The sequence below is a fragment of the Meles meles genome, chromosome 5 (assembly GCF_922984935.1).
Source record: "Meles meles chromosome 5, mMelMel3.1 paternal haplotype, whole genome shotgun sequence".
NCBI classification, from domain to species: domain Eukaryota; kingdom Metazoa; phylum Chordata; class Mammalia; order Carnivora; family Mustelidae; genus Meles; species Meles meles.
Genome location: NC_060070.1, coordinates 7,803,291 through 7,830,801, shown reverse-complemented (window position 1 = coordinate 7,830,801; position 27,511 = coordinate 7,803,291). Strand labels below are relative to the sequence as shown.

The 27,511-nt window shown below is 44.0% G+C and overlaps 1 protein-coding gene across 4 annotated transcripts in view; it reads left to right on the top strand.

The window, feature by feature from the left end:
• Positions 1-27,511, top strand: part of SLC22A3 (solute carrier family 22 member 3) — a 93,383-nt gene that overhangs the window by 44,294 nt on the left and 21,578 nt on the right. For all 4 annotated transcript variants that reach the window (XM_046005471.1, XM_046005467.1, XM_046005469.1 and 1 more), the window contains exons 3-5: positions 2,173-2,327; positions 3,981-4,149; positions 5,015-5,132. In XM_046005471.1, coding sequence (XP_045861427.1) covers positions 2,173-2,327; positions 3,981-4,149; positions 5,015-5,132 — 442 coding nt within the window. The remainder of the gene's footprint in view (positions 1-2,172; positions 2,328-3,980; positions 4,150-5,014; positions 5,133-27,511) is intronic.

Below are 27,511 nucleotides of genomic sequence, written 5' to 3'. Positions count from 1 at the left end.
TTGACAGCACCAGAACATGATGCACACGTGTGGAGGTGGAAACGCTTGATGTTAACCATTAGAAAACAATTTCTGCTAAACTTGGAAAAAGTCTTAATTTTACTACTTGTGACATTCATGCTTATTTGGTTGGACTAATTCTCTCCTTGTTCAACTCCATCTCCTTACTCCTTGAACTGCACAAATGAATGGGGCTGCTCCCGGTGGGTCTACGGGCATCGGAATGGAAACCTACACCAGAAAGGCGGTCCCTTCATCGTGGGGCAGATGCTGGCTGGCCAAACACTGGAGAGTCGATTCTGTGTGCTTCCGTAACTCACTGGTTGTGGCCTGATAAATTTAGCCAGAGTCTGCCCCTTCCAAATGTGTTTCATTTCATGTTTTTTAAAAGAAATCCTTGTATTTTATTCTGCAAGTTAAAAACCCTGCAAAAGGAGTTTTTCCAAAGACTATTAAAAGAGTTTTATCTATCATTTAATATTCATAAATATACCGGTGAATGGCAGACAAGTTAAGTATGTATACTGAGGATAGTCATGCTTTTTATTCAAATATTCCTATTTGAAACATTATTTTTTTGTTTGAAACATTATTGATGTTGGTTATTATATTCATTCTATTCATTTATCCCAATTCTATGAAAATATGTGCAGTAATTTAATTATTCCTTCTATGTCCCTTAGGACAGGTGTAGGAAGCTTTGGCTATTGGCCATCTCTGGCTAATTGTCGCTCTGGTCAGGCTAGCCCAGCCCAGGTGGGTCCTTGTGACCATGCTCGCGGGACACAGTGCTAAGGGTATGTCTTGGAGAACTGCCCACTGCTATTAATTAGCTCATTGGAGACAATAAAAATGCCCCAAAGTGCTTTAGCCAATAGATGGTCTGCGTGTAACCAGATCAGGACTTCAGAGTGGGTAGAACCCTTGGTTTCTTTTTCTGCTCCTTCATCTCTCAGTTTTCTCTCGCAGCCCCCTGACACCGTCTTCTGCATGTGACTTTCTCCTTCTCTCCCCTTCTCTCCTTCTCTCTCTCTCTTCTTTCTCCTGTTTCTCTCTCACAATCAACAAACATATTCTCCAAAAGTAACTCAACTAAAGGAGGGAGGGCTTTTCCCATCTGTGTCCCAGCAGGGGACTGAGTGGCTGTCCTCAGAGATGACTCAGCGCTTTGGAGAGGAGGACAGTCCCATGAATGAGTTTGCCTCACTGCAGGCCAACCATCCGTCGGCTCCTTCTCTTCTTCATGTCATTGAAGGAGAGGACAAGAAACAATTTAATAGACCACGTAGCTAAGAGAAGACAGTGTAGGAAGGACAGACAGTGAATTTCAAAACCTAGTAAACCAGGACTGCTTCTGTCTCCACTCCACTGACCAAAGCAAGATGCTGCATATGTGAATTTGGTGAGAATTTCTATGGGAAAATGTTTTTTTTCAAATCTCTGAAAGGTCATGGATAACAGACTTCCACCAGCCAAGAATTTGGCACGACTATACGGAGCCACTTAATATCAGAATCCCAGAATATGGCCCATAATGATGTGTGCCCCTTGTCTATGCTTCTAACCATAGTTATGTAAGTAGTGAGGATAAAATGCCGAACTTAAGAAGAGCTCACATTGTTCATGAAGTTCATAGTTTGTAAGGAGCTAGACATCAGCATCTCATTTGAGCCTCTACACCCTCACTCTGGGGGGGTGGGCAACCCACAAGCAAACAAACAAAATCTGAGTCTTGGATTGTTGAAGACGTGGACCTAAGGTTGCACGGCTGGCTGTTGATTGAGCCAAAGCTGAAGCCTGGGCCTGGAGCCTTCTCCCTTTCCCCTTCCCACCCGACTCACAAAATGCTATAAAGTGTTCAGGCTGTGCCACTGGGGGCACGGGACGTGATGGAGAGCGGCGTCTTCCTGGAAACTGCAGTCCCGAAGATTGCATTCTGTGCCTTACATTTTATCATGCCATTTCAGACACACATGTTCTTATTTGCCCTGTTTTATTTTGCTATAAAACAAAACGTAGAATTTTCAACAATCCTGTACCGGGGAGTAATGCAGTCTTAAAAACAAAATTTTTGTACTTAAGCCTCTTTTAACAACACTTCTAATGGTAGTCTTTCGCATTGTGTCGAAGGAAACGTTGAAGGTGACTTCTTCCTCTCTCTTTCTCAAAAAGGTACGGCAGACTAGTCATTTACCTAATCTCCTGTTTCGGTGTCGGCGTCACCGGGGTTGTGGTGGCGTTTGCACCCAATTTCCCCGTGTTTGTGGTCTTCCGCTTCCTACAAGGTGTGTTTGGAAAGGGGACATGGATGACCTGCTACGTGATTGGTAAGACATTGCTACGCCTCTGTGTCTCTGTGACAGCCAGGGGCAGGTGGCTGGGCGGTGCCGGCCAGTCAGCCCTCCTGGGGCTCGTATGTGGAGGCTTGGCGGCTGCCGCAGTAATGATCTCTGCAAATAAGAAGGTGTGGGGGTGAGAGTCTGACTCTTGGGAAACTAAACACCACCTTGCCAAATATGGAATATCACAAAGTACTTGGGTGAACCAGCCACTTTCTAGCATGGCCATACCACTAACACCTTACTGCTTTGCTTTATCAGAGTTCAATTTTTATAAAAATTTCAGCGGTTCTTAAAACACTTTTAATATGTATTTTCTGTGTATTTCTGTGATAGGGTTTGAGATGACATTCCTGTGTTCTCAAATACTATTTCTTAATTCAACTCCTTTTGCTCAAGTGGAGAACTTTTTACCGTGAAGGAGATCTGACCTAAAAACGTAACTAGAAAGTTTGACCTTCAGGGTATGAAAGAAAGAAAAACTTTCCATTGCTCTTTGCTCATTTTGCTGAGAAAAGTCCTGGCTGCTACTTTGGTTCTGTCTCTAGTGAGGTTCAGGACCAGCTACCTACTCTGAGGGTCACGGCGGATTTGTGAGTAGAGAGATGCGAAAGCTTGTTTTTGATTGTTTTTTAAAAGATTTTATTTATTATTTATTTGACAGACAGAGATCACAAGTAGGCAGAGAGGCAGATAGAGAGAGAAGAAGGGAAGCAGGCTCCCTGCTGAGCAAAGAGCCCAATGCGGGGCTCGATCCCAGGACCCTGGGATCATGACCTGAGCCGAAGGCAGAGGCTTTAACCCACTGAGCCACCCAGGCACCCCCTTGTTTTTGATTATTGCTCCAGATTGCTTCTAGTCCCTTTCATTACTGCTAGACAGTCCATCCCCAAGCAGTGCCCACTTTGGGGACCCTCTGGGGAAGGAGAGAGAGTGCTGGGAGGTTGCCTGTCGTCGGCTGGGGCAGAAGGGATAACTTTGGAATGTGAAGTGTTTTTAAGGAAATTTTTAAAGTTGTGATCTTAGGGCACCACTAAGGTAGCATATCCCAGGATGGTCAGAATAGAATGAATGACAAATAGAAAAGGATAAGTTTGAGGGGATAGAGGTGGGAGAAGGTATGTAGTAAAATCCCTCATGTGATTTTTAAAGAACTATCACATAAATGGAAAGTCCAACACTGTGGGGGAATTATCATTTAATAGAAACTATGTGGTGATCTTGAAAAAATTATTTGTAGGATTACAGTGCTCATAAATGCTTCCAAATAATCTCCTAAGGAGACTACAATAGACAAATCTTTAGAACTACCGTGATAGAAAGCTAGCCAGTTGATTCTAGTTCTGTGTTGATAAAACAGTCATCACTTAAGCTTTCCTAAAACCAACACATATGTTCTTTGTATACCCAGAAGAGTGCTGGCCTGGGTGTGTGGGATGAGCGTGGCACACGCTTGCCAATAACTGGCAGAGGAGAGAGTGAGCAGAAAGCATAGTGCCAGCACGTGTGGAAGCCTTGGTACCTTTAAGAGTTTGGTAGCATCCTAGCAATACCAATGGATGTGACAGATGTAATGTCTCTGTTTGTTTATTTTGGAGCTGATCTTCAGCTTCCCTAATCTCTGTGTTTGTTTTCCTTCAGTAACAGAAATAGTAGGTTCAAAGCAAAGGAGAATTGTGGGAATAGTGGTCCAAATGTTCTTCACCCTTGGAATCATAATTCTCCCTGGAATTGCCTACTTTATCCCAAATTGGCAAGGGATCCAGCTAGCCATAACGCTGCCCAGCTTTCTCTTCCTCCTTTATTACTGGTAAAGTGGTTTTGGTCATTATTGAATTTATTCTTATTCCAAAGAATTGTAGAATCTGCACGTCTAAACCACCATGAAAATGAAAGCAACTAAGATTTCCTAACATCTCCAGAGTGACTATGGGCTTTGAGTATTTCTAGAGAATTGAATTTACAGAGATTATTATTTGACTCATAGTTTTTATTAAAATAAATTAACAAAGTATCCAAGCAGAAAATCTAAATAAAGTATTAATTGTGTTTTGTTATTTTGTAATATCTTCTTGAACACTATAAGGCAACATAGCATATCTGCCAATATTTCAACATGCAAATTAAATGCAATGAAATTGATTTGCTTCTCTGTGTGTTCTATTAAGCAAATTAATATGACTTGGGAATCTCCTGAGGAATATAAAATGTTAAGAGCATGAGGAAATTAAGTTATCAGAAAACTACAGGTTATATGCATTTGACTCTTATTGTAGTGAGTGTATTTTGATCATTCCTCTAATTTAATTTAATATATGGAGCAATCAGTTTACATGAATTGGGTCTTCATATCTTCCTAAATGCTCATTAAATCCCAGCTCTTTTCATAATGTATAACCAAGGACACTGTGTTCTAGGACCACCTGGTTTTATAAGAGCAATGCAATATTGATTAGTTTCATTATGACCAATGATTCAGTTATCAAGTGAGCATTTTTCCCTTCCATTATAAAATTTTTGAGATAATTTATATTGCAGGGAGCCTATTCTAAACTTTCAGAATCTCCTAAACTTGTACCTAATCACAAGATCCATTTTCATAGAGAAATTCAAGCCATTAACTTTTAGGTGTTGAAATTACTAGATAAAACTCAAAAAAGTTCTCTTCTTGCCAGGGTGGTTCCTGAGTCTCCCCGATGGCTGATTACACGGAAGAAAGGAGATAAAGCATTAAAAATCCTGAGGAGCATTGCCAAGTGCAATGGGAAATATCTCTCACCAAATTACTCAGAGGTAATCTTACTTATTACTAGTAAGAAGCATTATTAAAGTGGATGAATTGATTTGTCTCTCATGTACATATTATCAAAGAGCTGATTAAGTCATTTTTAGTTTGGCTTTAAAAAGGGAGAAAAGAAAAAACTTTGGGAAGAATCACAGGGTGCATTAAAGAAGACATGATTGTGAAATTGTGATGGCACCAGAGTGAAGACCAGCTGCTCCCTTGGTCCGTGTTTCAATAGTTGCACCACGTTCCTTGAATAATTACACTTACTGTGTCCCCATACTGTGAAGTCATTCGTTCATCTTAGTTTGCACAAACTATACATCTTTTCTTGACATTCAGGATAGTCTAAAGCTTTGTCTATAAATGTAATCTTGGAAATACTATTTGTTTGAATGAAAGCGTGAGCAATGATGTAATATTCAGCCTTCAGACTTACACGTGCTGCCGGCCTACCTCCCCCCGCCCCTCATTTTCTTCCTCCATTTTTTTTCTTCTTCTTTTTGCCAGCAAAGGCTTTTTTGATGTTTCTGTACTACTACACTAAGAGAAATGAGGAGCTCAAGTTCATTCTTTGCTCTTAGGAAGATTTGCTATGCCTTTGAAGACATAGAGATCTATCTGAGGCCACACCTGCATAATCAGAGAATAATATATAAAAATATATGGCAATGCTTTACTGCAAAGACGAAGTAACAGAAGGATTATTATAAAATGAATATCAGAGAACAATTTTTGGAAGATACGAATCTTTGACGAAAACCTTGAAGAATGTTGGGTTGCTAACAACAGGTTTTTTTGTACCACTCGGCTGGTTTTGATAGAACATTCTGATAAAAAAAAAAATAAGCTTTGTTAGTTTTCTTGTCACATCCCCAACCTCCCAAAACTTGGCCAGAGAGATTTGGATTTCTACCTTTTTCCTTCACTCTTATATTCAATATCAAATGGTAACCTCTGTATTTACAGAGGTTTCAACTGATCAGTTGACATTGGATTATAAGGATATACCTTGGGGTTTATAGATCATACATACACAGTGCAGTAAAGGTAAAACGTGATCTGTTTTAACCATGAAGAGTCGATCCTTGTTCTTTGAGCATATTTGGGCTGTGGATTCCTCTTAGGGAAAGAATATCCTGCTGCCTTCTGCCCTTGCTCTCATCACATTAACCTTGGTCTTCACAGCTGGATCAAATGTATGATAACCTGCACTCAGTTTAATGGTCAAATACATATCTTTGCTCTTTGTTCAGCAGTATCCTGAAGACATTACATGCAGAGTCCCAGAGCTAAGCATATGTCAGATCGACATCAAGGTTTTAAAAATAGAGAAAAAACCAGTGTGTGCTCGTGGCTTAGGAAGGCAATTAAACACCACTTAACTAGGCATGCAGTGTGTTGTCGTGAGTCCTGCTGAGATTCCCAGAAGCAGCTGCTCTTATGTCCCCGGCTGTCTGGTTCAACACTGCTCCCGTACACCCCCAGACCCACTTCTAATTCAGGAGCACTCTAGAGACATTTCAGCAGGGAAGCAGTTCAAGGCTCAACATGGTTGTGCTCATGAAAGATCATGAACCGTGGATCCTGTGGCCTCCAAGACGTGTTAACTCTGGTTTTAAGCAGTTAAATGATCCCCATTTGAAAGTCGAGTTTCAAGTCAGACATGAGTTTCTCTCGGTAGTTCAGCACCCGAACCGCCACTATGCCTGATGATTCCATACTGTGATGGGCTGATAACCCTCTTCGGTCTTTAGTCCGTAGGTTTTCTTTTCCTTGCAACCTTGGGGGTAAAGAATGCTAGGGTTTCTTTTTGGCTTTTTTTCTGTAGACTTTTCTGCAGTCTAAACTGGGGTTAATTATATCCTTAGGATCCTTAAAAATGACCCTCTGTCTCTTGTGTTCCCTGTCAATCGGCAGGTAGATCTAGACGTAAATCAGGTTTAGATGTGATACTTTGGGCAATCCTCCTTCGTAACTGACTTAGTACCTTTCCGTTAAGAAGCATCTCACATCTTCCCGTCTCTTCTTCTGTGGTGTAAGCTACCATGGATCACTGTTGCCTGCATTTATTAATTCATCAGAAGTTGCAAATGACAATATTGATAATATTCCCACTTTATCATTATGTCTTCATCTGTTACTGGAATACTTACTTAAAGGATAACTTTTCCCATCATTTGTTTGGTGACTCTGAGATACAGTTCTTACAGGAAAGGCAGGATACCTGTGTAATTCTCTTTCTTTTCAAAATAACGAGTTGGTTCCCTGCGTTCTCCAACAGCAGTCTGACTTGTGTGTTGTGGGGGTTTGGAGCCTCCTTCTGAATGCCTGGATTTGACCCTATAATTCGCTCTTCCACAGGTTTTGTCATTATCCTTATTGGTGTTCAAATCGCCCCATCTTTGGACCAACAAGTCTCCTCTTTGATGATTCTGGGGTCCCTCTGCCACACCCCTACGAGTTCCAGAATGCTTCTTTGCTTCTTAGCACGATGATATTTTCCAGGCTTATCTTGTAGGGTCTTACTCTTAGAATCACCTACTTCTCAAAGGGTGCTTTGAGTTTTGGACCTATCCATCTTCAACTTTTTAAACTGTAGAACATAAGTAGAAAAGCAACGTATTGTCTTCAAAAAGAGAAGGAATTAACATTTCAGTTTAAAACCCCTTGCTAGGGGCGCCTGGTTGGCTCAGTGGGTTAAAGCCTCTGCCTTCAGCTCAGGTCATGATCCCGGGGTCCTGGGATCGAGCCCCACATCAGCTCTCTGCTCCGCAGGGAGCCTGCTTCCTCCTCTCTCTCTGCCTGCCTCTCTGCCTACATGAGATCTCTGTCTGTCAAATAAATAAATAAAATCTTAAAAAAAATTAAAAAAAATAAAACCCCTTGCTAATAGCAGAAGTCAGTCAAATTATAGGCTAAACCATGATTTTCTATTTCAGGGATCCCAGTGTTCCCACAAAGAATAATAATGTGCAAATTACCTCTTTACAATACTCAGAAGTACTGACCAATAGTGCAGGCATTGTACCCCAATGCAAAAGTCAGTCCTATCGTGACTTCTGCATACCACTATCAATTACTCACTTTTGGTGACTCAACCAACTAATTGACCACAACAGTGTTAGGGTCGTCTTGAAACCTTGTGTCTATATAGTCACTTCAACCCTTCTGCATCCTTTGCTGCCTTAGCTGGTACCCCCGCTCTCTGGATATAACCTCAAGGGCTCCCATGCTCAAGGCTAATTATCCAGTGCTCTGCCTTCACTTGTCATAGAACCTCTTTTCAATAAATCATGACTTTTGAGAGAAGTTATTATCATGTAAGTTACCACATCCTCCCAGACCGGTCCAAATCCCACCTCATCCTACATGTTGATCACCACATCACAGATTGCCGTGAGGCTAGAAGGAAGTGGAAAGGATCTGCTTGATGCACATGGGAGGCCTGGCAGTGATGCTGTCTTCCTTAGAGCCACCTCCCAACCCCAGCCTGTTCCATCCCTGGTACCAGAGATCCTCATCTATTTTAGGGGGGATCGAAAGCCCTAGCTTAAAATGATGCTGTATATTACAGAAGAGAACCTAAACTCACCACAATCTAGGGCTACACTGACTTTGCGGATGGAAGGAGGATACGGGAAGAAATAGGTATGATGGAGTTCATCGCAACATTCAACCGGGTGTGCCGCCCAGAATGAACATTCTGAGGGTTGCCGCCCAGCAAAGAATCTCCGTTATATTTCACATGGATGTTATTCGTTTCATGGGCGAATAAACTCTGGCTCTTTGTCCCACTGGTCCCTAGGCTTCCATTTGCCAAAATTCCCAGCTCGCTTCTGACTTTGTTGAAGCCACAGCTAGAAGCTAGAAACACAGGTGATGAGAACGTCAGGCTCTCTGAATATACCAAGAGTGTAACTATTATTCCCCGATGAGAAAAGTCCAAAAACGGAAAATCAGTGCAAATGAGGCAGGTGGGTGGAACTTAGAGGAAGTTGAAGAAATACAGAAAAATGGAAAGAATCAAAGTGTATAGAAACTGGAAAAAATCAAAGGATGGGCTGAGTGTCAAACACTAGACAGTGACCCAATGCAGAAGGACACTTAGCTTAGATAGGTGCACGGGCGCCTTTGCAATGTTTAAGGCACACTTGAGAAAATAAAAGCAAACTATTAGCAGGTCAACCGTCCTTACAGCCCGGGCACACCTGTCGCACAGCAGTGTGCCCCGAGGCCTCCAGAGCATCCACAGGCGTCCTCTGACCCAGGGAGCATGTTGTCCGACCTTCCACGCTCACCCAGCGCCGTGTATACGATTGAACAATACATTGCTTGATGATGCTGGTCTGAGGAGATGGCCACTGCCCTCTAAACTGAATGTGTATTTCTCAAAGTAGATGAGAAAGTGGGCAAGTATTTAAGAGTGCTCGGGCTTTTGGCTGTAGTAGACTAGATCTCTGGTAAGCAGTGGAGAGCTGGGGTTGTTGCTCAGGAACCTTGCCTCATCATGAAATGGTGTGTGACAGAGGCGTTCTTGCTCCCAGATCTTCAACCCTCTTTGTAGGAGGATCCCACACCCCCTCTCGTGGCCGTGGGACTCACAGCAGTGCGCCTCTGCGGGCAGGTAGATTTTCCCCACTGGGTCAGGCTCAGCCATCTGACTTGCTGGCCTGAGGTACCAGCTCAGAGCAGAAGCTGTAAAGGCGTCATGCGTTTCTGACCGCTCTCGTGCCCTTTCCATCTCCCACAAGAATAGCATACCCTAAATTGGTGGTGTTGCTTCAGCATGGGTCTCAGAATGAGAAGAGCCACGACTTGGAACAGAGCTGCAGAAGCTGACCTAGAGCGGCCACGTGGAACGTGGCCAAGAAATAACTGTTTTCTCAGTAAACCACAGTCTGCTAAATGTGTCTCAGTGTGTTTCAGAGACTGGAGAGTGTTTGTTTTTGTGGCCAAAGCTAACTAATATAGCTGATCCTAACGGCATTGTTTTCAATTGCCAGGGTAGGGTTTAGTGATTCAACACATTTTTAGTTGTTGAGGTGACCGAGGAAGGGGGTAGTTTAGGATATTGTTTGAAATATTCATGTCCTCCCCCTCATTTCCATTGGATGAAAATGCTTTGGGGTTCCTTTGATATCAGGCATGCCAGCGTAACTTGCTTTGATCCCATGGTGGGTAGAAGGTATGTCCTCCCCTTTGACTTTGAGCTTGACCATGTGAGTTGCTTTGGCTGTTGGTAGGTTACCACCAGACCTGCTGCAGTAGAATCTTAAAATGTTCTGTGTGGTTGGGCTTGGTCTCTGCACTTTAGCCATCACCATGAGAAGAGTATTCCCAGGCTTGTTTCCGGCCCCAGAGGAGGCTGAGAGTCATCTGGAGTAGAGCTTGTTTAGCAAAACTTCCCCAAACCTACATCAGCCATCTCTCAGCCAACCCATAAACATATGAGTGAAATGAGTGCTTGTTACTTTATGTCACTAAGCTGGATGGCTGTTATGCAGCATTATTTAACCAATATACGGGTTAAATAGCTTTTGTCGCTTACGGACCCAGGTTATACAACTCCATAGGTAGTAAACTGTGGTTTTGCTTTCATTTTTTTAAAAGGATTTTAAAAGCCCTTTCCTATGTCGATCCCTCCCCCCCCCCCCCACTCTTCCACTTCTTTTCTTCGTGTGGGAAATGTCCACGGAAGAGAATATGTTGCAGCTCTAGTTAACAAGGAGCCTCCAGCAGCATAGAACTGAGTGTGTCCATATTTGTTAGTGATACTGTTTTCCTCTGTTGGTCCAACAAACCTATAAGGCTTGACCATAATTTCCCTATTTTAATGACATGCCTATATAGTTTTGTTCATAGTTAGTCTACAACTTATTAAAATATAAGTACTGGGTGTTATATTGGTAGCCAGTAATGCATAAACACACCCATGGGTGGTTTCCTTGGTGGCACCTTTAGGGAACATCATTTGTGCTTTCTGATCCCAAAGGGTCATCACTGATGATCCCACTGTTAGATAAATATATAAGAAATAGAAAAAAGATTAAAACTTCATTAGGGAGTATTAGGCTAAGTTTTAGATTGCCTCACTTACCAGAGAGACGTCCAACTCCTAATCATTGCCATCTTTATTGTATTGCAATGAGTTGTCATGCAGACACCAATATGTCTACAGAGAGGGACTTTCCAGCTTTGGGAATGTCTGCTTATGACATTTCCTTTCAGGGGGGGATTTTATAAACACAATTTTTGTTCTTCCAGAGAAGGAACCACACCATGATTCTGGCTGTCATGAAGCCCATCTGGGGTATGGTTTTCAGTCCAGTTATTATACTGTCTTCGTGAATGCTATATTTAATTACCATCCAAGGCTTGGGATGGAACACTGTCTTCACTGAATTCATTTCAAAAGATCCAGAAAAAGTAACTTAATCCCAGGCAGTGCCCCAGGGGGGCTCCAGTCCAGTTCCCGTGTCAAGAGCCAGAAAGGTGTGAGTCTAGAAACTAGTGAAGGATATTGGACAGAAAGTCACTGGAAACTTATACAGTGCTTTCCCTTAAGAGGATTAAATCTTCATTCTTTGACATCATACAGAATAAACAGTGCCAATCCACCCAACAAAGCCATGATCCTCAAAAATGACATGTAAAAATTGTTACTGTCTTATACATGCTACCACATTAGCTTTCATTTAGAATATTCTTGAATGCATAAAAATGACAGGACGTGGGGCACCTGGGTGGCTCAGTTGGTTAAATGTCCGAGTCTTGATTTCAGCTCAGGGTTTTCATATCGAGCCCCATGCCAGGCTTTGCACTCAGCGCCAAGTCTGCTTGGGATTCTGTCTCTTCCCCTCCCTCTGACTCTACCCCTACTCATGCACGTGCTCTCTCTCTCTCTCTCTCTCTCTCTCATAAATAAATAAATAAAACCTTTTTTAAAATGACAGGACACTTCATATAGCTATAGTTAGTAGTTCTTTTTTTTTTTTAAGATTTTTAATTTATTTATTTTCAGACAGAGATCACAAGTAGGCAGAGAGGCAGGGAGAGAGAGAGGAGGAAGCAGGCTCCCTGCTGAGCCCAATTCAGGGCTCCATCCCAGGACCCTGGGGTCATGACCCGAGCCGAAGGCAGAGGCTTTAACCCACTGAGCCACCCAGGCGCCCCAAGAGAGTTAGTAGTTCTGTACTTAAATACGTTTTCACAAATATCCTGAGTTCTACAAATGGCCTATATTTAAATGAGTTGTTTATTTATTTCCTACACCTTAACTTAAAAAAAAGATACAATATTGCATTGAAGTGGAAAATGTTGCTTCAAGAAAAATGCTGCATGAAAAGAGAAATAGTACTACATTTAAAAAGCCATAAAAACAGTACTGATGATGAGAGACCATGGACTCTGAAAAACAACCTGAGGGTGTAGGAGGGGCGGGGGGGTGGGAGCTTGAGGAACCAGGTGGGTAATAGGGAGGGCACTTGTTGCATGGAGCACTGGGTGTGGTGCAAAAACAATGAACACTGTTATGCTGAAAAGAAATTAAAAAAAAAATTCTTGAAAAAAAAAAAAAACCAGTACTGATGGACTTTTGAATCCAGAGCGAGCTCCTTTTCCAAGCTGGTGATTAAATGGTAAATTCCTTTCACTAAAGGGAATTCTGCATAAAATCTTCTTGGTCACTAGACTCTCATTTAACCCATACAGATACTGAGGGGAGAATGTTCCAGAGTGTCGTGTGGCTTTAACTGAACTAGGAATCCAAGTGACCTATGTTTTGTGGAATGAGATTACAGCCTTGAGGCAGGTTTTCAGGGTACCTCCCCAAAGAGCAGCATCTCGAGTGAGGAACCCTGGAGACACAGGACCTTCCTCCTCTACCAGTCCCTCCCACCAACCTTCTTAAAACAATTGGGCCATTATACCTTTGTCAGGATCTTAACTACTTCATCTAAATACAAGCTAAAGCTTGAAGCACATCCATCGGAAGTGTGAGAGGAAACACGCCGCGTTACTGTGACACACACTCCGTGTGCTCAACCTCACCCATCCGTCTGGGTGTTCGATGACCCGTCCCTCGTGCGCGGTGAGATCTACAGAACCCTGCACCCTGGACTCAGGTGGTGACTTGTAGGGTGACCAGCTGTCCCCATTTGCCCAGAGCTGGGGGGATTCCTGGGAAGTGAGACTTTCAGAGCTGGATCTGAGAACGTCTCAGGCAAACTAGGACAAGCTGGTCAGTCCTCGCCTTCCAGGCTGTGCTCAGAGGAAGTCGCAAAGGTTTACATTTGTGAGCTCAGATGTGCCTGTCTGCCCGCGGACTCTGATGCCTGTGAGGGGTTCCTGGTCCCACTGGAGACTGGGCTCTGTTTACTTGTTGGACTGGCCCCAATGTGTGACTCAGGCTGCCCCACCCTGGGGCCTCCGTCTTCCCACTCCCTCATCAATCCCTAGTTTCGTTTCATTTCTTCTTCTTTTTTTTTTTTTTAACTTTTATCGCCTTTATTTGAAGTCCCAACATGAAATGGTATTCCTTAAAAAAAAAAACTTTATTGACATCTGATGAACACAAACACACGCACATATTCGATTTATTCGACTTGCTCACTCCCCAGCTTCTGTTCTAGTTCTTTTTTTTAAGATTTTATTTATTCATTTGACAGACAGAGATCACAAGTAGGCAGAGGCAGGCAGAGAGAGAGGAGGAAGCAGGCTCCCCGCTGAGCGGAGAGCCTGATGCGGGGCTCGATCCCAGCACCCTGGGATCATGACCTGAGCCGAAGGCAGAGGCTTCAACCCACGGAGCCACCCAGGCGCCCCTCTACTGTAGTTCTTAATCTGGTCTCGAACCCTAGCTTGTTTGACTGGGGCCCTGTCCCCTGCTTAATTTCGTCCCCTGTTTCTCCTGAAAATAGGATCCTGGCGCTTATCCCTTCACTCATCCGCTGTCTGAAAGCTAGATGCTGCACTCTCTTGATGACTGGTACTTGCTCTTTCTAGAGACTGCTGCTCCTAAGAACCCCTTCTCCAGAGGTGTCCCAGACCACGGACAGCAGTGCTGGCCCATAGACACCCTGCTTTTGACCTCCCCTGCACTGGCCTCTCCACCTACAGGCCTAGTCCCATTCATGGCCAGGTGCAGAGTCATACCCCTTCCATTCGCACTTGACCTGGTGCCCCTACTGCTGAGATTCCAGCAAACCTTCCAGGCAAGGCTGTATGGATGATGGTACTGGGGGAGAACTCCAGGCTTTACCTAGTGACATTCAGGGTCATTTCAACTAGCCGTTCATTCGTTACATAATCGGGGACTCACGGACTCCTCCCTTTCTCCTTCTCAACAACTGACCCTTGCCTTTAAGAGCGATGGTCCGCCCCGTCCAGCCCCAGCCCTGTGGGATGCAGAGGAGTGTTTGCCTCCTTCTGTCTAGCCCAAGCCCCGGTGGCATTACAAACAAAATTAATTAAAATATAAAACAAGAGGAATAAGCCACGCAGGCTTATTCTGTTCTGTTAATACTGGTAGCTCTCTTCTGTGGGCATTGTGACATTGCCTCCTTCGATTATTTTCATTCTGGTTCTCTCTCTCATAGAATAGGGGAGTGAGTTTGCTTTTTTCTTTTTCTTTTTTCGAGCATTTGCCGAGAGAATGGCCCTCTAATACTGTCTTTGAAATGTTCACGCTCTGTGTGAGAGAGAAAGATGGTCAGCTTTTCCAAGCGTTTTGTTCCTGTGCCATTTGGCCCTTTCTTGTGTTTTCGGCAAAATGAGTTTTGCAATCCAAATTGCTGTGCTTCCCTGCTGTGAATAAATGAGAAAATACTAGCTCTTTGTGAAAGCGTTCCCTGCTGTGGAGGCGACGATGGGTACAATGTCCAGAACCCTGTGCATCCAGCTCCTGGCGGGAATTCCCAGGCGTTATTCCTAATCCAGAGCTGCTGTTACCATGACAAAACTGCTTGCTCGATCTTCGTCCCACCAGGAAAATTACGCTTGTTTATGAAATAATCCTAGGAAAAGCGATGCAGCCTGGGGAGCAGGTGAAATCATTTAAATTCTGCAAAAGGCCAAGTTGACTGCTGCTGTACCCACATGTGCTGTTGCTGCAGATAAACGCAGCAGGAAACTGTGCTGATAGTAAAGGAGCGAGCACACTAAGATCCCTTTGTTTCTATCCCTCGAGGTCCCATCCAGGAAGATGGTAACAAAGATACCAGGTCCTAGATTTTTTTGTGGGACAAATCCTCCTTTTCCTGAGAGGGCACCCAGATGGCCGGATGATGAACACTGGTCATGTTGCCATAGCAACACTCCTTCATGTGGGTGCAGATGCGAACTCCATGCGCACACTCCAGAGATGGCTAGATTTCTTGTTTTGGAACAAATAATACGGACCTGTGCTGTTTTCTCTTTTTCTTTGAATTTGGTGCTATTGAAGGGGGACCTGATTGAGAAGAAGCCTTCCTTCTCCATGTGCTGAACGCACTCCTCTTAAGGTGGCTGACTAGAGGAGGACCGAGAGAGTGGAGAAGTCTTTATGTCCTTCCCAGGAGACAGACATGGGGAATGTTGGGGGAAATGGCCAACCAAATCCACTTTCTCCGCCAGAGGAAACTTTCCTATTAAAAGCAAAACTTTGTCACCTTCCCTAGTAATGGGCATAGAGGGCGGCCAGATAGAAAACCTTGACAAGCAGGGTTGCTAACACACTCCTGTCACCCAGCAGCTGTAACTTCAGCCCCACAGTTGATGGGATAATCATATGGCAGTCTGTCCTGATGGGTCACAGATCCTTGGGGACCATGGAGTTATTGCAAAAGTCCTCAAACCATTTGCAACCAAGCTTTATCTGTAGAGTGAATTAATATATCTTGGGTAAATATGTACTACTTTTTTAGAATGAAAGTGGTTGTGATTGTTGTTCATAACTGATGAGTTGAAAGGTGTTATTAAGTTTATAATAAATTTATGTCATTGTGTGGTCTCAATGAACAGAAATTTTTTTAAAGATTTAATTTATTTGGCAGACAGAGATCACAAGTGGGCAGAGAGGCAGGCAGAGAGAGAGGGGAGGCAGGCTCCCTGCTGAGCAGAGAGCCCAATGCGGGACTCGATCCCAGGACCCCGAGATCATGACCTGAGCCGAAGGCAGAGGCTTTAACCCACTGAGCCACCCAGGTGCCCCATCAATGAACAGAAATTTAAAAGCACGACTCCTGTCATTTGAACAACTGTTATATTCTTTGGCATTAGACGGAGTCTTCATACTCAAGAAGGGTAAGAGTCACTGATCTGTCAGCACATGTAGGATTAGTCTTCATCTGTTGGACAACCGTTGCCTGATCTCTCACAGTTAAAGTTATACGATGTTCTCAGGAAAAGCCAAAGGACCTCTTCACAAAGAGAATTCTTGACAACTTCCGAGATTCGTTAACTTTTTGATTCAATAAAGTGAACTAAAGGTCGTCACATTCTGCTCTTTCACTGGTCCTGTGGACGAGCTCTACATGCTAAGTAGGAAGAATTGAGTGACTGGGTGTACAGTTGCCTTGCTACCTCTCAAAGGTGAACCCTTGTTTTCTTTCCTGCTTCCGTTTCCAAACCAATACACCACTAAGGGTCTAGATCTTGAGGAAGACTGAGGAAGGCGTCTTGAATGAATGCTCAGCATGATTACTTTTATGGCACAGAGTGCAATAGAGTTTAAGTACTTACCCTCATGTTTTGATCAATATGTGTAGTTTCCAGGCTTAAATAGTTGTGTTTGAGAACTTAGAGAAATTTTGCTAAAGGTAATTGAAGTATTCACTCTGCCATTTGTGACAGTTTACGTGCTGTATTGATACAAGCTGCTCTAAAATAGGCAGGGGACAGACTTCTTGATGGCTGCTGAGTGAACTAGAGTGTCTACTTCATGCAGTATTTTTTTTAACCATATCATTTCTTCCTACGTTCTGTAAACGATTTGGTAGGCTTTGTTCCCTGAAAATAACCAGCTTCTTCAGTTCAACAAGTTCATTGATCATTTCAGTGAAAATATTTTTCACATTACAAAGTGAATCACAGACTATTGTACTTGGTGGTCTTATTTCAAAAAATCATTTAAGGTTAACTGACATGAAACTGGCCCGGAAATGAAGGGGCACCTACTCACCTGGTGTAGCAGGTGATTTGTACATCCATTTCATTTTCGTTTGTACATCCGTTAGTTAGCAAACAGTTACTGAGTGCTGTGTCTAAAACATCTGCCTTTTAAACAATCTCTGTATAATATTCACTTTCAAGAATGTCTCTTGACATGCATTTAAGATGCTTTGTATTTTTTCCAATTCTTTGTCGTCGCTTTTCTTTTTCTTTTTTGAACTGTATTCAGTTTCCTCTACCAGTTCCCCATCTGTTCAACTATACTCACCTCATGATATAGGAAAGAACTAAATCTAAGTTCTTACCCTTTAAAGTTGCAGAACAGCTTAGATCTCATGTGCGGAGTTTGGAAACCATTTCACTGGGTTTTTGGTTTGATTGCATTTGTTTCTAAGTGGAAAGGTATTCTAACCGGATCTCAATCAGTACGTCTGTTAATGATGAAAACTAACATATATTTGTTGAGATATAATAAAGCAATTCATAATTCAAAATTAGGGTTAAAAGTGAACACAGTCCAACGTTAATGCACCTTACTCTGGCCCAGAGTCAAGCCACGAGACTAAACATGCTTCAGTCTCGAAAACCTCCAGAAACAGAATATTCCGGAGATGGCATGTGCCACCTGCTCATGGCCATACATAGAAGCATCTTATCCCTCGCTAAAGACTGTTCCGTCTTGAACAATAAAGGGCAACACCAATGATAAATAAGTATCTGTGTGCAAAAATATTTTGCAAATCAATAAAAGGGAGCCACTTGAAAATTCCAGAACACACCAAGGATTGTGATGTTTATTAAGGCGCGTTTCAACTAGTCTTTTAACTGTTCAGTTGTACTTGACTTTCATCAGAGAGGCTTCTTAGCATTCCCCAATGCAAGCAAATAAACATGGAACTAAGGATTTTTGGGGATATAGAAGGAAGCCAAAATCTGGATAGTTGGGAAATGCGGAAGCACTGAAAATGGACGAAATTCCAGCATGGCCTCAACGTGACTGGAGAGTGTTTTGGTCATTGTCATTTCTCTTTGGGTGCAGCGTTGACTTAATCGTGCCTCACTGCGCATGGCACAGCCATTACTGGGCTGTGAAAGGGCCCTCTGGTGTTTCATTTTCCCTTTCTCCTCTCTCCCCATGTCCACTCTCAACAGGTTTCCAACAGAATGTGCTTGATTTGTGCCCTTTGATATTTATGTGCCCTTAAAAACCAGAACTTGTTGCGTGTGTGTTTGGGTGACATAAATAGAACTGTGCTGCTCTAGACCTTGCTTTATTTCTTTTTCACGCAGCAATAGTTTTAAAACGTGTTGATCCCATTACATCCGGTCAGAATACCTTTCTACCATCTTGCTCACCTGTGAGTGCTCTGTGGTTTTCAACAGTATCATCTGCTGTGTGTCATGTCCCCATCCTTCTAATGACAAGCAGGTGGGTTGTTTCCAGTCATTGTCCTATGTGTCCCCTTGGAACCTTTGTGAGGTTCCTCATGGAGTTTACTACCTTGAAGTGGAACTGCTCGGTCCTGGGATGCCTGCAGGCTTTGTGCCCGGAGCAATGCTAGAATGTTTTCTGTGTACACCCACTGAGTGTCCCATTCGTCCACACATTTGGTATTTTCTGATTTTCTATTGGGCTAGCCTCCTGAATGTTTTAAATTGCACATCTCAGGTTACTAGTGAAATTCAGCATATCTTTGTGCATCTCGATTTACTGTTTGGGTTCCTTCTCTGTGGATGGCCTTGCCCTATCCTTACCCATGTGTATTGGATTTTACGGAATTTATTTCCTTCCATTTATAAAACTCCTTTCATGTGTTGAATACCACCCCCTGGTTGGTTCTAGACATTGCAAGTACATGCTCCTCAGTGTTTTAGCTAGTCTTTGGCTTTCCTACTTTTTTCTTCATTGGACAAAAATTCTTAAAGCCTTAAACTTATCTGATACAGGCCAATCTGTGTATATTTTTGGCTATTGATTATATTATGGGTTTTGTTCAAGAAATATTCTTCTAGGGGCGCCTGGGTGGCTCAGATGGTTAAGCGTCTGCCTTCGGCTCGGGTCCTGATCGCAGGGTCGTGGGATCGAGCCCTGCATTGGGCTCCCTGCCTGGCAGGGAGCCTGTTTCTCTCTCTCTCCCTCTGCTGTTCCCCCTGCTTGTGCTCTCTCACTCTCTCTGTCAAATAAATAAATAAATAAATCTTTAAAAAAAAAGAGAGAAAGAACTATTCTTTTACATCCAGGGGCCACAGAGATATTCCCCTATTAGCTTAGGGCTTTAGCTGTCGCAGTTACGCCCAAACTCCTCCGGAGCCCACCACCATTCTGACTGGGAAGCAGGGATCCACCTTGATTTGCGTCCGTGCTGAGCCAGGTTGTTGTTGTTGTCGTTATGGTTGTTTTTTGTTTTTTGGGGTTTTTTTTTTTTTGCGCTCCAGCTAATAAGCAGATTCCTCATTCATCAAGTTCCCATTTCAGAGTCTGAACTAGTTTACAACCCAAGAGCTGTCTACAGTTCTTAAGGACCCCAATAATGAGTGACTCAAACATGTGCTTCCGGGCAGCAGACCTGAGCCAGGACACAGGCAGGTTGCAGGGGATCGGTAAAGAGAGCCTTCTCGGGAAACTCCGTATGGATGAAGAAGTGGGTCATAAACCACTGCATTTGGACCCCAGATTCATGTACCGCTACCAGTCATCTTCACATTCTTGGCCTTAAAAGGCAGAAATGTTTTTGTTAGTAAGTGCCCCCAAAGACCTCTCGTCTGCGGCGCCCGTCATGAGTCTGTTCCTCCCTGACGTGGAGCAGAGCTACTCTTCAGAGCCGAAATGTCAGTCACGCGAAGGCAGACGTGTTATGACTGTTCCTCCAAGTCCTTCTCATTTCTTTACATAACGAGGTTTGCTCTGTGACAATAATGCCTGCCCCCGTCCCTCTTAAAAAGAGTGCTATGGAAGGGCACACTTCTTAAATGTGAAAAGAGATCACGGTTTTTAGACTCACGGACACCTCCGTGAGATCTACCCAGGGCTGCAATTTGATTTGTTAACTTTTCCTTACCTCTTAGCCGCGTCAGCTCTCAGCCTTCAGCGGGACGGCTGTTCTACCCAGGGTTCTCTCTGCCTCAGTGTTATACTTTGATGGTTAAGTTCTGTGATAGATTGACTAGTGCCTATGAATTGAAAATGCAGAAGAAATAGTCCTCATTTCTTTTAGGAGGTTTTTTTATGATTAATTATTTTTATTAACATAATGTATTATTTGCCCCAGGGGTACAGGTCTGCGAATTGTCCCTTTGTCGGAGTTTTATCCATTTTATTTATTTTTTTCAGCGTAACAGTATTCATTCTTTTTGCACAACACCCAGTGCTCCATGCAAAACGTGCCCTCTCCATTACCCACCACCTGTTCCCCCAACCTCCACCCCTGACCCTTCAAAACCCTCAGGTTGTTTTTCAGAGTCCATAGTCTCTTATGGTTCGCCTCCCCTCCCCAATGTCCATAGCCCGCTCCCCCTCTCCCAATCCCACCTCCCCCCAGCAACCCCCAGTTTGTTTTGTGAGATTAAGAGTCATTTATGGTTTGTCTCCCTCCCAATCCCATCTTGTTTCATTTATTCTTCTCCTATCCCCCTACCCCCCCATGTTGCTTCTCCATGTCCTCATATCAGGGAGATCATATGATAGTTGTCTTTCTCCGATTGCCTTTGTCGGAGTTTTAATGATGTGATTTTGTCAAAAGGAGTTACTGACTCTAAGTAAGAAACAAACCGTAAAAGTTGCATTTTTTCCAAATTTAAATTGAATGGTCTAAGTTTCATTACTTCAAGTAGAAATATAGGGCTTAGCATAATAAATTCCTGTCAAGAGGAAGTGGGGACCAGAGGTTTTTTGGGTAAACTTGAATCTCAGTGGCTGTTGTCTATGCCCCATAGTTTCACTGGGGCCTCCTCTCCTTGGAGCAGGATCCTCACCCTATAATCCATGCTGTTTTAGCAGCTGCTGCCTGGACTATTGAGAAAAGAGAATTCTAGGGGATCTTGCTTTGGCAATCAAATGCCCACAAGTCCTTGGCACATTTGGGTAGGTGGCCCACCCAGTCACAAAGAGTCAAGAAAAGCAATCTTATCCTGCCCCCATAATGGGGTAAGGAGGAAGGTAGGGAAGCAAAAATATTTGGCAAACAGTGCCAGTGAGTGCACCCCATGGGCCTCTTTTAAAAGAGAATGAAGGATTAGGAATACAGGATTCAGTCTGAGAAACACTGACTCAGGAAGATAAATGCTTTTCAACTCAAATTATTGCTACGAAGTAGGTTTCACCTTCATCACTGGTAAATAATAATAATAATAATAATAATAGTTTGGTCAAAGCGTAAACACAATTTCAAAAGTTGTTATGGAAAAATACAGTGGAGGGGCGCCTGGGTGCCTCAGTGGGTTAAATCCTCTGCCTTCAGCTCAGGTCATGATCCCAGTGTCCTGGGATCAAGCCCCACATCCGGTTCTCAGCTTGGCAGGGAGCCTGCTTCCCTTCCTCTCTCTCTGCCTGCCTCTCTGCCTACTTATGATCTCTCTCTCTCTGTCAAATAAATAATTAAATAAATAAATAAAATCTAAAAAAAGAAAAAATTCTTAAAAAAAAAAGAAAAAGAAACATACGGTGGATATTATGAAGATCCGTTTCCTATCAGAGACACCCCAGCCGCAGGGCCCCTTGGGAGCAGAAGGAAGGCCAGGCCGAGGGGCACAAAGGCCGGGAGCCCAGGGCCATCAAGGCAGTGGAAAGGCGGCCAGGCCTCTCCCCAGGCATGGCCGGTTCAGGGCAAGGATCCAGACAGACGCCCTGAAGAGATGCCCGAGAACCCAGCTTAGCACTGCGGGCTGTGTGGGGACCCAGGCCCCTGGCACACGTACAGGAGGCAGTCAGTGCCAGCCTGCAGGCTCTCCGAGAACTGTCCTGGACATGCCCCATCACTGTGGCCCTGGGCACTTGCGTGACAGAGTCTCATGTCATCTGGCTGCCCTTGGCCTGTACAGAAAGGGCTGCCAAGCCAGAGGAGGGGCAGGAGTGAGCGCTTTCCGCTCACAGGCCTGGGCAGAAAGACACCTGCCGGACTCTAACTGGGCCAAGTTGCCTTTTTACTGGCGTCCTGCAAACACCTGAGTGCCCAGGAAAGAGAGCTGGTGTGGGCAACAGCCAACAGGACCCAGTGGCCAACATTCCCCCCAGCCGGTGAGGAGAACGGCCATCACCTGAGTCCATATCCTGTTCCGGCCACATTCAAGACCTCATTCTGATTAAGATTATTTCAGAAGCATCCAGAAGACTACTGAGAAATGATGCTAAGAATACTGGTGAGTGGGAGCCTGGGGTTTGGCTTTTGTTTGGACCTATCAGATGACTTCCTTTAATTCACTCATTAGCTTTTTCCTCTGTTTATTTTTTTTTTTTTAAGATTTATTTAAAAGAGAGAGAGATCACAAGCAGGCAGAGAGGCAGGCAGAGAGAGAGCGGGAAGCAGACTCCCCGCTGAGCAGAGAACCCGACACGGGGCTCGATCCCAGGACCCTGAGACCATGACCTGAGCTGAAGGCAGAGGCTTAACCCACTGAGCCACCCAGGTACCCCTCCTTCTGTTTTAAAAAAAAAGAAAAATCCTTGGCTACCTACTGACTTACAGATGCTCAGTTTGCGTATTCATAGACTAAAAACCTTGAGTGTTTGAACATGCTACTATAGTGTGAGACTCTGGATGACCTTTAAAATGTGATATTTGGAACTTTTCTTTTTCAGTAATTGTCACTGACGTTTATGCTATTGGAGGGTTCCCTGACTTTAATTCAGTCTCTTAACAGCACACCTTGGTGTTTCCTCCCCCAAGTTCTGAGTCTTTAGGGTTAGAGTTTTGTTTTGTTTTTTTTTTTAAGATTCATTTATTTGTTTGACAGAGAGAGAGACAGCAAGAGAGGGAACACAAGCTGGGGGAGTGGGAGAGAGAGAGAAGCAGGCTTCCTGCCGAGCAGGGAGCCCGATGTGAGGCTCGATGTGGGACTCGATCCCAGGACTCTGGGATCCTGAACCTGAGCCAAAGGCAGACGCTTAACAACTCAGCCACCCAGGCACTCCTAGAGCTAGAGTTTAAGATCTGAAAGTGCTTTTTCTTCTCTCTCTCTCTCTCTTTCTCTTACTTTAACACCTCCCCATCCCCCAAAAAAACTCTCTCAGTTTGTTTTTAAGAAATGAAAAAATGTTCCAACATGTGACCCACAGCTGCAACCCATTAACCTTTGCTAATATTAAGTCTGCACTTTGGATCCCTCCTGGGACCAAATGGATGGATGCACTTTTGCTGTTCTAGGCAGCGTGCCTGCTTGGGGAGGGGCAGGGAGGGACGCTCTCCAGCCAGACTCAAAACGAACGGAATAAATATCTTCTCTGCGCATCCTGATAGAAGACCTGGCTGGACCCCAGGTGCTCGGGAGCCACCATGTCCACTACGGTCGCCGCCAGCCATGTGCAGCCATGGAGCCTTGAACTGTGGCTAGTCTGAGCCAAGATGAGCCATAAGAGCGATTGCATAGTGACTCCGTAGAGCATGTAAAAGATCTCCTTCACAGTTTCATATTAACTGCATGTTGAAATGGTAGTATTTTGGATAGATTGGAGTCAGTGGAACATTTTATTAAAATTAATTTTACCTGTTTATTTTACCCGTTTGAATGTGGCTTCTGGAAAACTTACACCGACTCTGTGACTCGGCTATATTTTGATTGGGTGGCACGGGTCTAGGTGACTGAGATTGGTTTTTAACTACTTTGCTCAGCAGCAAATATGCGTCATAATTGTAATATAGACTTTTATTTATAATATGAACTCTGCATGGTAGACATTTTGTCTACTCTTGTTTCAAAGTATAATGAGGTTTTTAACAAGTCCCAAAGCACTGTGGGTTATTTGACAAATTGACTTTTATGGGTACCAGGTAGTGCTATGACTACCCAGAAGCTAGCCTAGGCTTTATAAGGTGCAACACTTACCCTTGGATCTTCTGGTGTCGGTCTTCATCTCACTGATGGGGGCATCCGTGACATGGTGGGATGGGGGCATGGGCCCCCCAGCAGTCGCCAGTGGACTTCCTCCTACTCATGGACGTCTTCCAGCCCCTGATGCTTGTATGAAAGCCCTGCAGGTAGTTGAACTTTGAAGATGGCCCCCGGTCCTCCAGATCAGTGAGCCCCAAATCCTCAAGTCATATTTTATTCCCCCTGGTTTCTGGAAAATTAAAGACTTCTAGAGAACAGAGCCGTAGGGAACTGGTGAAAATGATTACATCACAGGATTGGACTCGAGAACAGAGAAGTGCCCCCTTCTCATCCATGGCTTTTCTTTTCCTTGTGAAATATGGCAATCGACGAAAAATCCACCTCTTGGGAACAACCAGATGAAACTGCAAGTCCACCTGACCTTGTCCCCCCGCTTACCGCCCCCACTGCCCTGGCAGGTCCTGTGGAGCATAGTTTGTCCTCTAAAGCCTGGGGCACTTGTATGGCATCTCAGCCTGGGAGGAGTAAACACTAGGAGTCAGCTCTGAGGCAGGACAATTCCTTGAGCATCAGTGCTTCTCACACCAGTCTCCCTGGACGTTCTGAAAAGGAAGATGCTGATTCTCTAATCTGGGCTAGGGTGTGTGTAACGAGCTCCCAGGTGACAGTCACCCTGCTGATTCATGGACCGCACACATTTTGAGGACCACTCTCACTAAGTGCCATTCGCTTGCGGGAACATTCACGAAAAGTTACCCAGCATAAGGCATGGGAGATCAACAGTGCCAAACTGACATCAGATATATCTGGTACACTTTTAAAAACCAGTATAAAAAGAAATCCATTCCTTTAAAAAGGAAAAAAAAAAAAGACACAATGAACATTCTTCTCTTTACGGAGGGACTCAAGTCAGGTGATCTTTATTTTTTAGTTTTTAAAGAGTTTATTAATTTGACAGACAGAGATCACAAATGGGCAGAAAGGCAAGCAGAGAGAGAGAGAGAGGAGGAAGCAGGCTGCCTGCTTAGCAGAGAGCCAGATGCGGGGCTTGATCCCAGGACCCTGAGATCATGACCTGAGCTGAAGGCAGAGGCTTTAACCCACTGAGCCACCCAGGCGCCCAAGTGATCTTTAAAATAACCTTCCTTTAGGGGCATGATAGCATCAGCTATGGTTTACTAACGAAAAACATAAAGAAGTGCCAAGTGAGTCGTCATCTGAAAGTAACACGTCTCTGAAATGATACAAAACAGCAATGGTCGTGATGCCCGCGTCCACGATCGAGCTCTTCCTGTGTGCGGTGAGCCTGTGGATGCGTGTGATCCAGTGGAATCTCAAAGTACTAGTGAAGTGAGTGTTGCTATCCTCAGGCTCCTGGGGAGAGAAGTAAGGTTTGCAGAGTTGAGGTCACGTACCAGTTTTCTAACCCCATGACTCTCTCCCGGTCCTGACTGATTGTCCTTCTTGACCAGAAACCAGCCGCACATCAGGGGACTTCTTGAGCACCATATTTAGAACAGACGGTAATTTATAATGTCTTTCTCTTCCTTGGCAATTGAAATGAAAATGTCAACTTGAAAAAAAGGCTTCAGAAAGGCACCAGGCAGCCTGGTACGTGCAGCTAGATTAATCTCAGTTAGATGAACAAAGTACATTTTCAACACGGGCGACATCACTGTTAATGTAACATAAAAGTCTTGGAAGGGCTGAAAGACCACTAGGAGACAGCTAGAACAAATAGCAGTCAGCTCAGTCGATAAACAGTAGGAAACTGACCTATGCAGCTTACCTGTGAGCAAGCCCTTTTCCTACGAGTGATGTTACTAGGCAACGAGACTCCAAACACACAAATGTTACCACGAGCCTTTCCTGTCTTCCTTTGCTCTAAACTGGAGCAGGCAGACACCCCTCAGATGACATAAACATACGACAAAATAGCATACCAAGTTAGATACAAAAGACAACATTCTGCATGGTTCCATTTACATGAAATTCTGAAAAAAACAAAACTGTAATGACACAAAGAAGAAGGGGGGTTGCCTGGGGCTAAGAGTGGGGGGAGAGGGTGACTAGAATCGGGAGGAAACTTCCTGAGGATAATGGAGACGGTCCGTATCATGACGGTGGTCGTGGTTCATCGACTCTACACATCCGTCAAGATGCACTCAGTACACTTGAACTTGCTGAATTCTATTGTGTGCAAGTTATATCTCAATAAAGCAAACTGACGTATGTGCATATAATAACCCTGATCTAGCCTTTCTACTCTTTTGTCTCTGACTCAGAGTAAGCGAAATTTGGTAACCCTTTGGCAACACAAAATAAACACGGCTTAATTTCAAAATTCAGAGCTGGGAGTTGTTGTAGAAGAAGCGTGGCTTCAGCAGCCACGGCACATGAGTTGCCAAGACCGTACTGGACGTATGCCCATCCCAAGACACGGCGTTTAGTCTCTCAAGGTCTTCGGTCACCCAGAAAGTGGGTCATCTTTCAGAATATCTGCGTCACTGTGGAGAACATGTCAGTAAATCAAAAACCAGCTGGATTTATTCTTAAATTTGGCAAAATGCATACTTGCTTGGAGGTACTATTAATCCTTTCATTCAGTGGACAGGGTCTTTTACGGCCTTGGTTACCTTTGGTTTTATCAGTGTACCTCATATTCTTTTGGTGAAGGGTATGTGTTAGGCATGAAATTTATGCTTTGGGAAAGCAGAGCTCATGTGATGGCTTGATTCTCAATCTTAAAAGTTTGAAATGAAGACTAATAATAAATATTTTTCCTGAGTAAGTCGGAACACTCAAGCAATTATTTTAATTCTTTAATACAAAATTATTTTGCCTAAAATATGCAATTATTGCAAGAGAATTGTTCTGGACTGAATTCTTCAGATAATTCCGCTTCAGGCAACAAGTTACAGAAAACCAACTTAAATGGGCTTAAACAATAAGCCCATTTCCTGGCTCTTGTATCTGGAATTCTAGGGTTTTAGCAGCATTTGGGCTTGGCTAGACCTGGCTCTCAACAGTCCCAGCCGTGATTTTCTCCCGAAACCCCCCCCCCCCCCCCCCCCCCCCCCCCCCCCGCCGCCGACAGAGTGGCTTCATCTTTATGCAGTTTGCCTCCTGAGCGTAAGATAGATGCTAAGTTTTACTTGAGCCCACCATTTTCTCATTAATTCCCTGAGGGGAG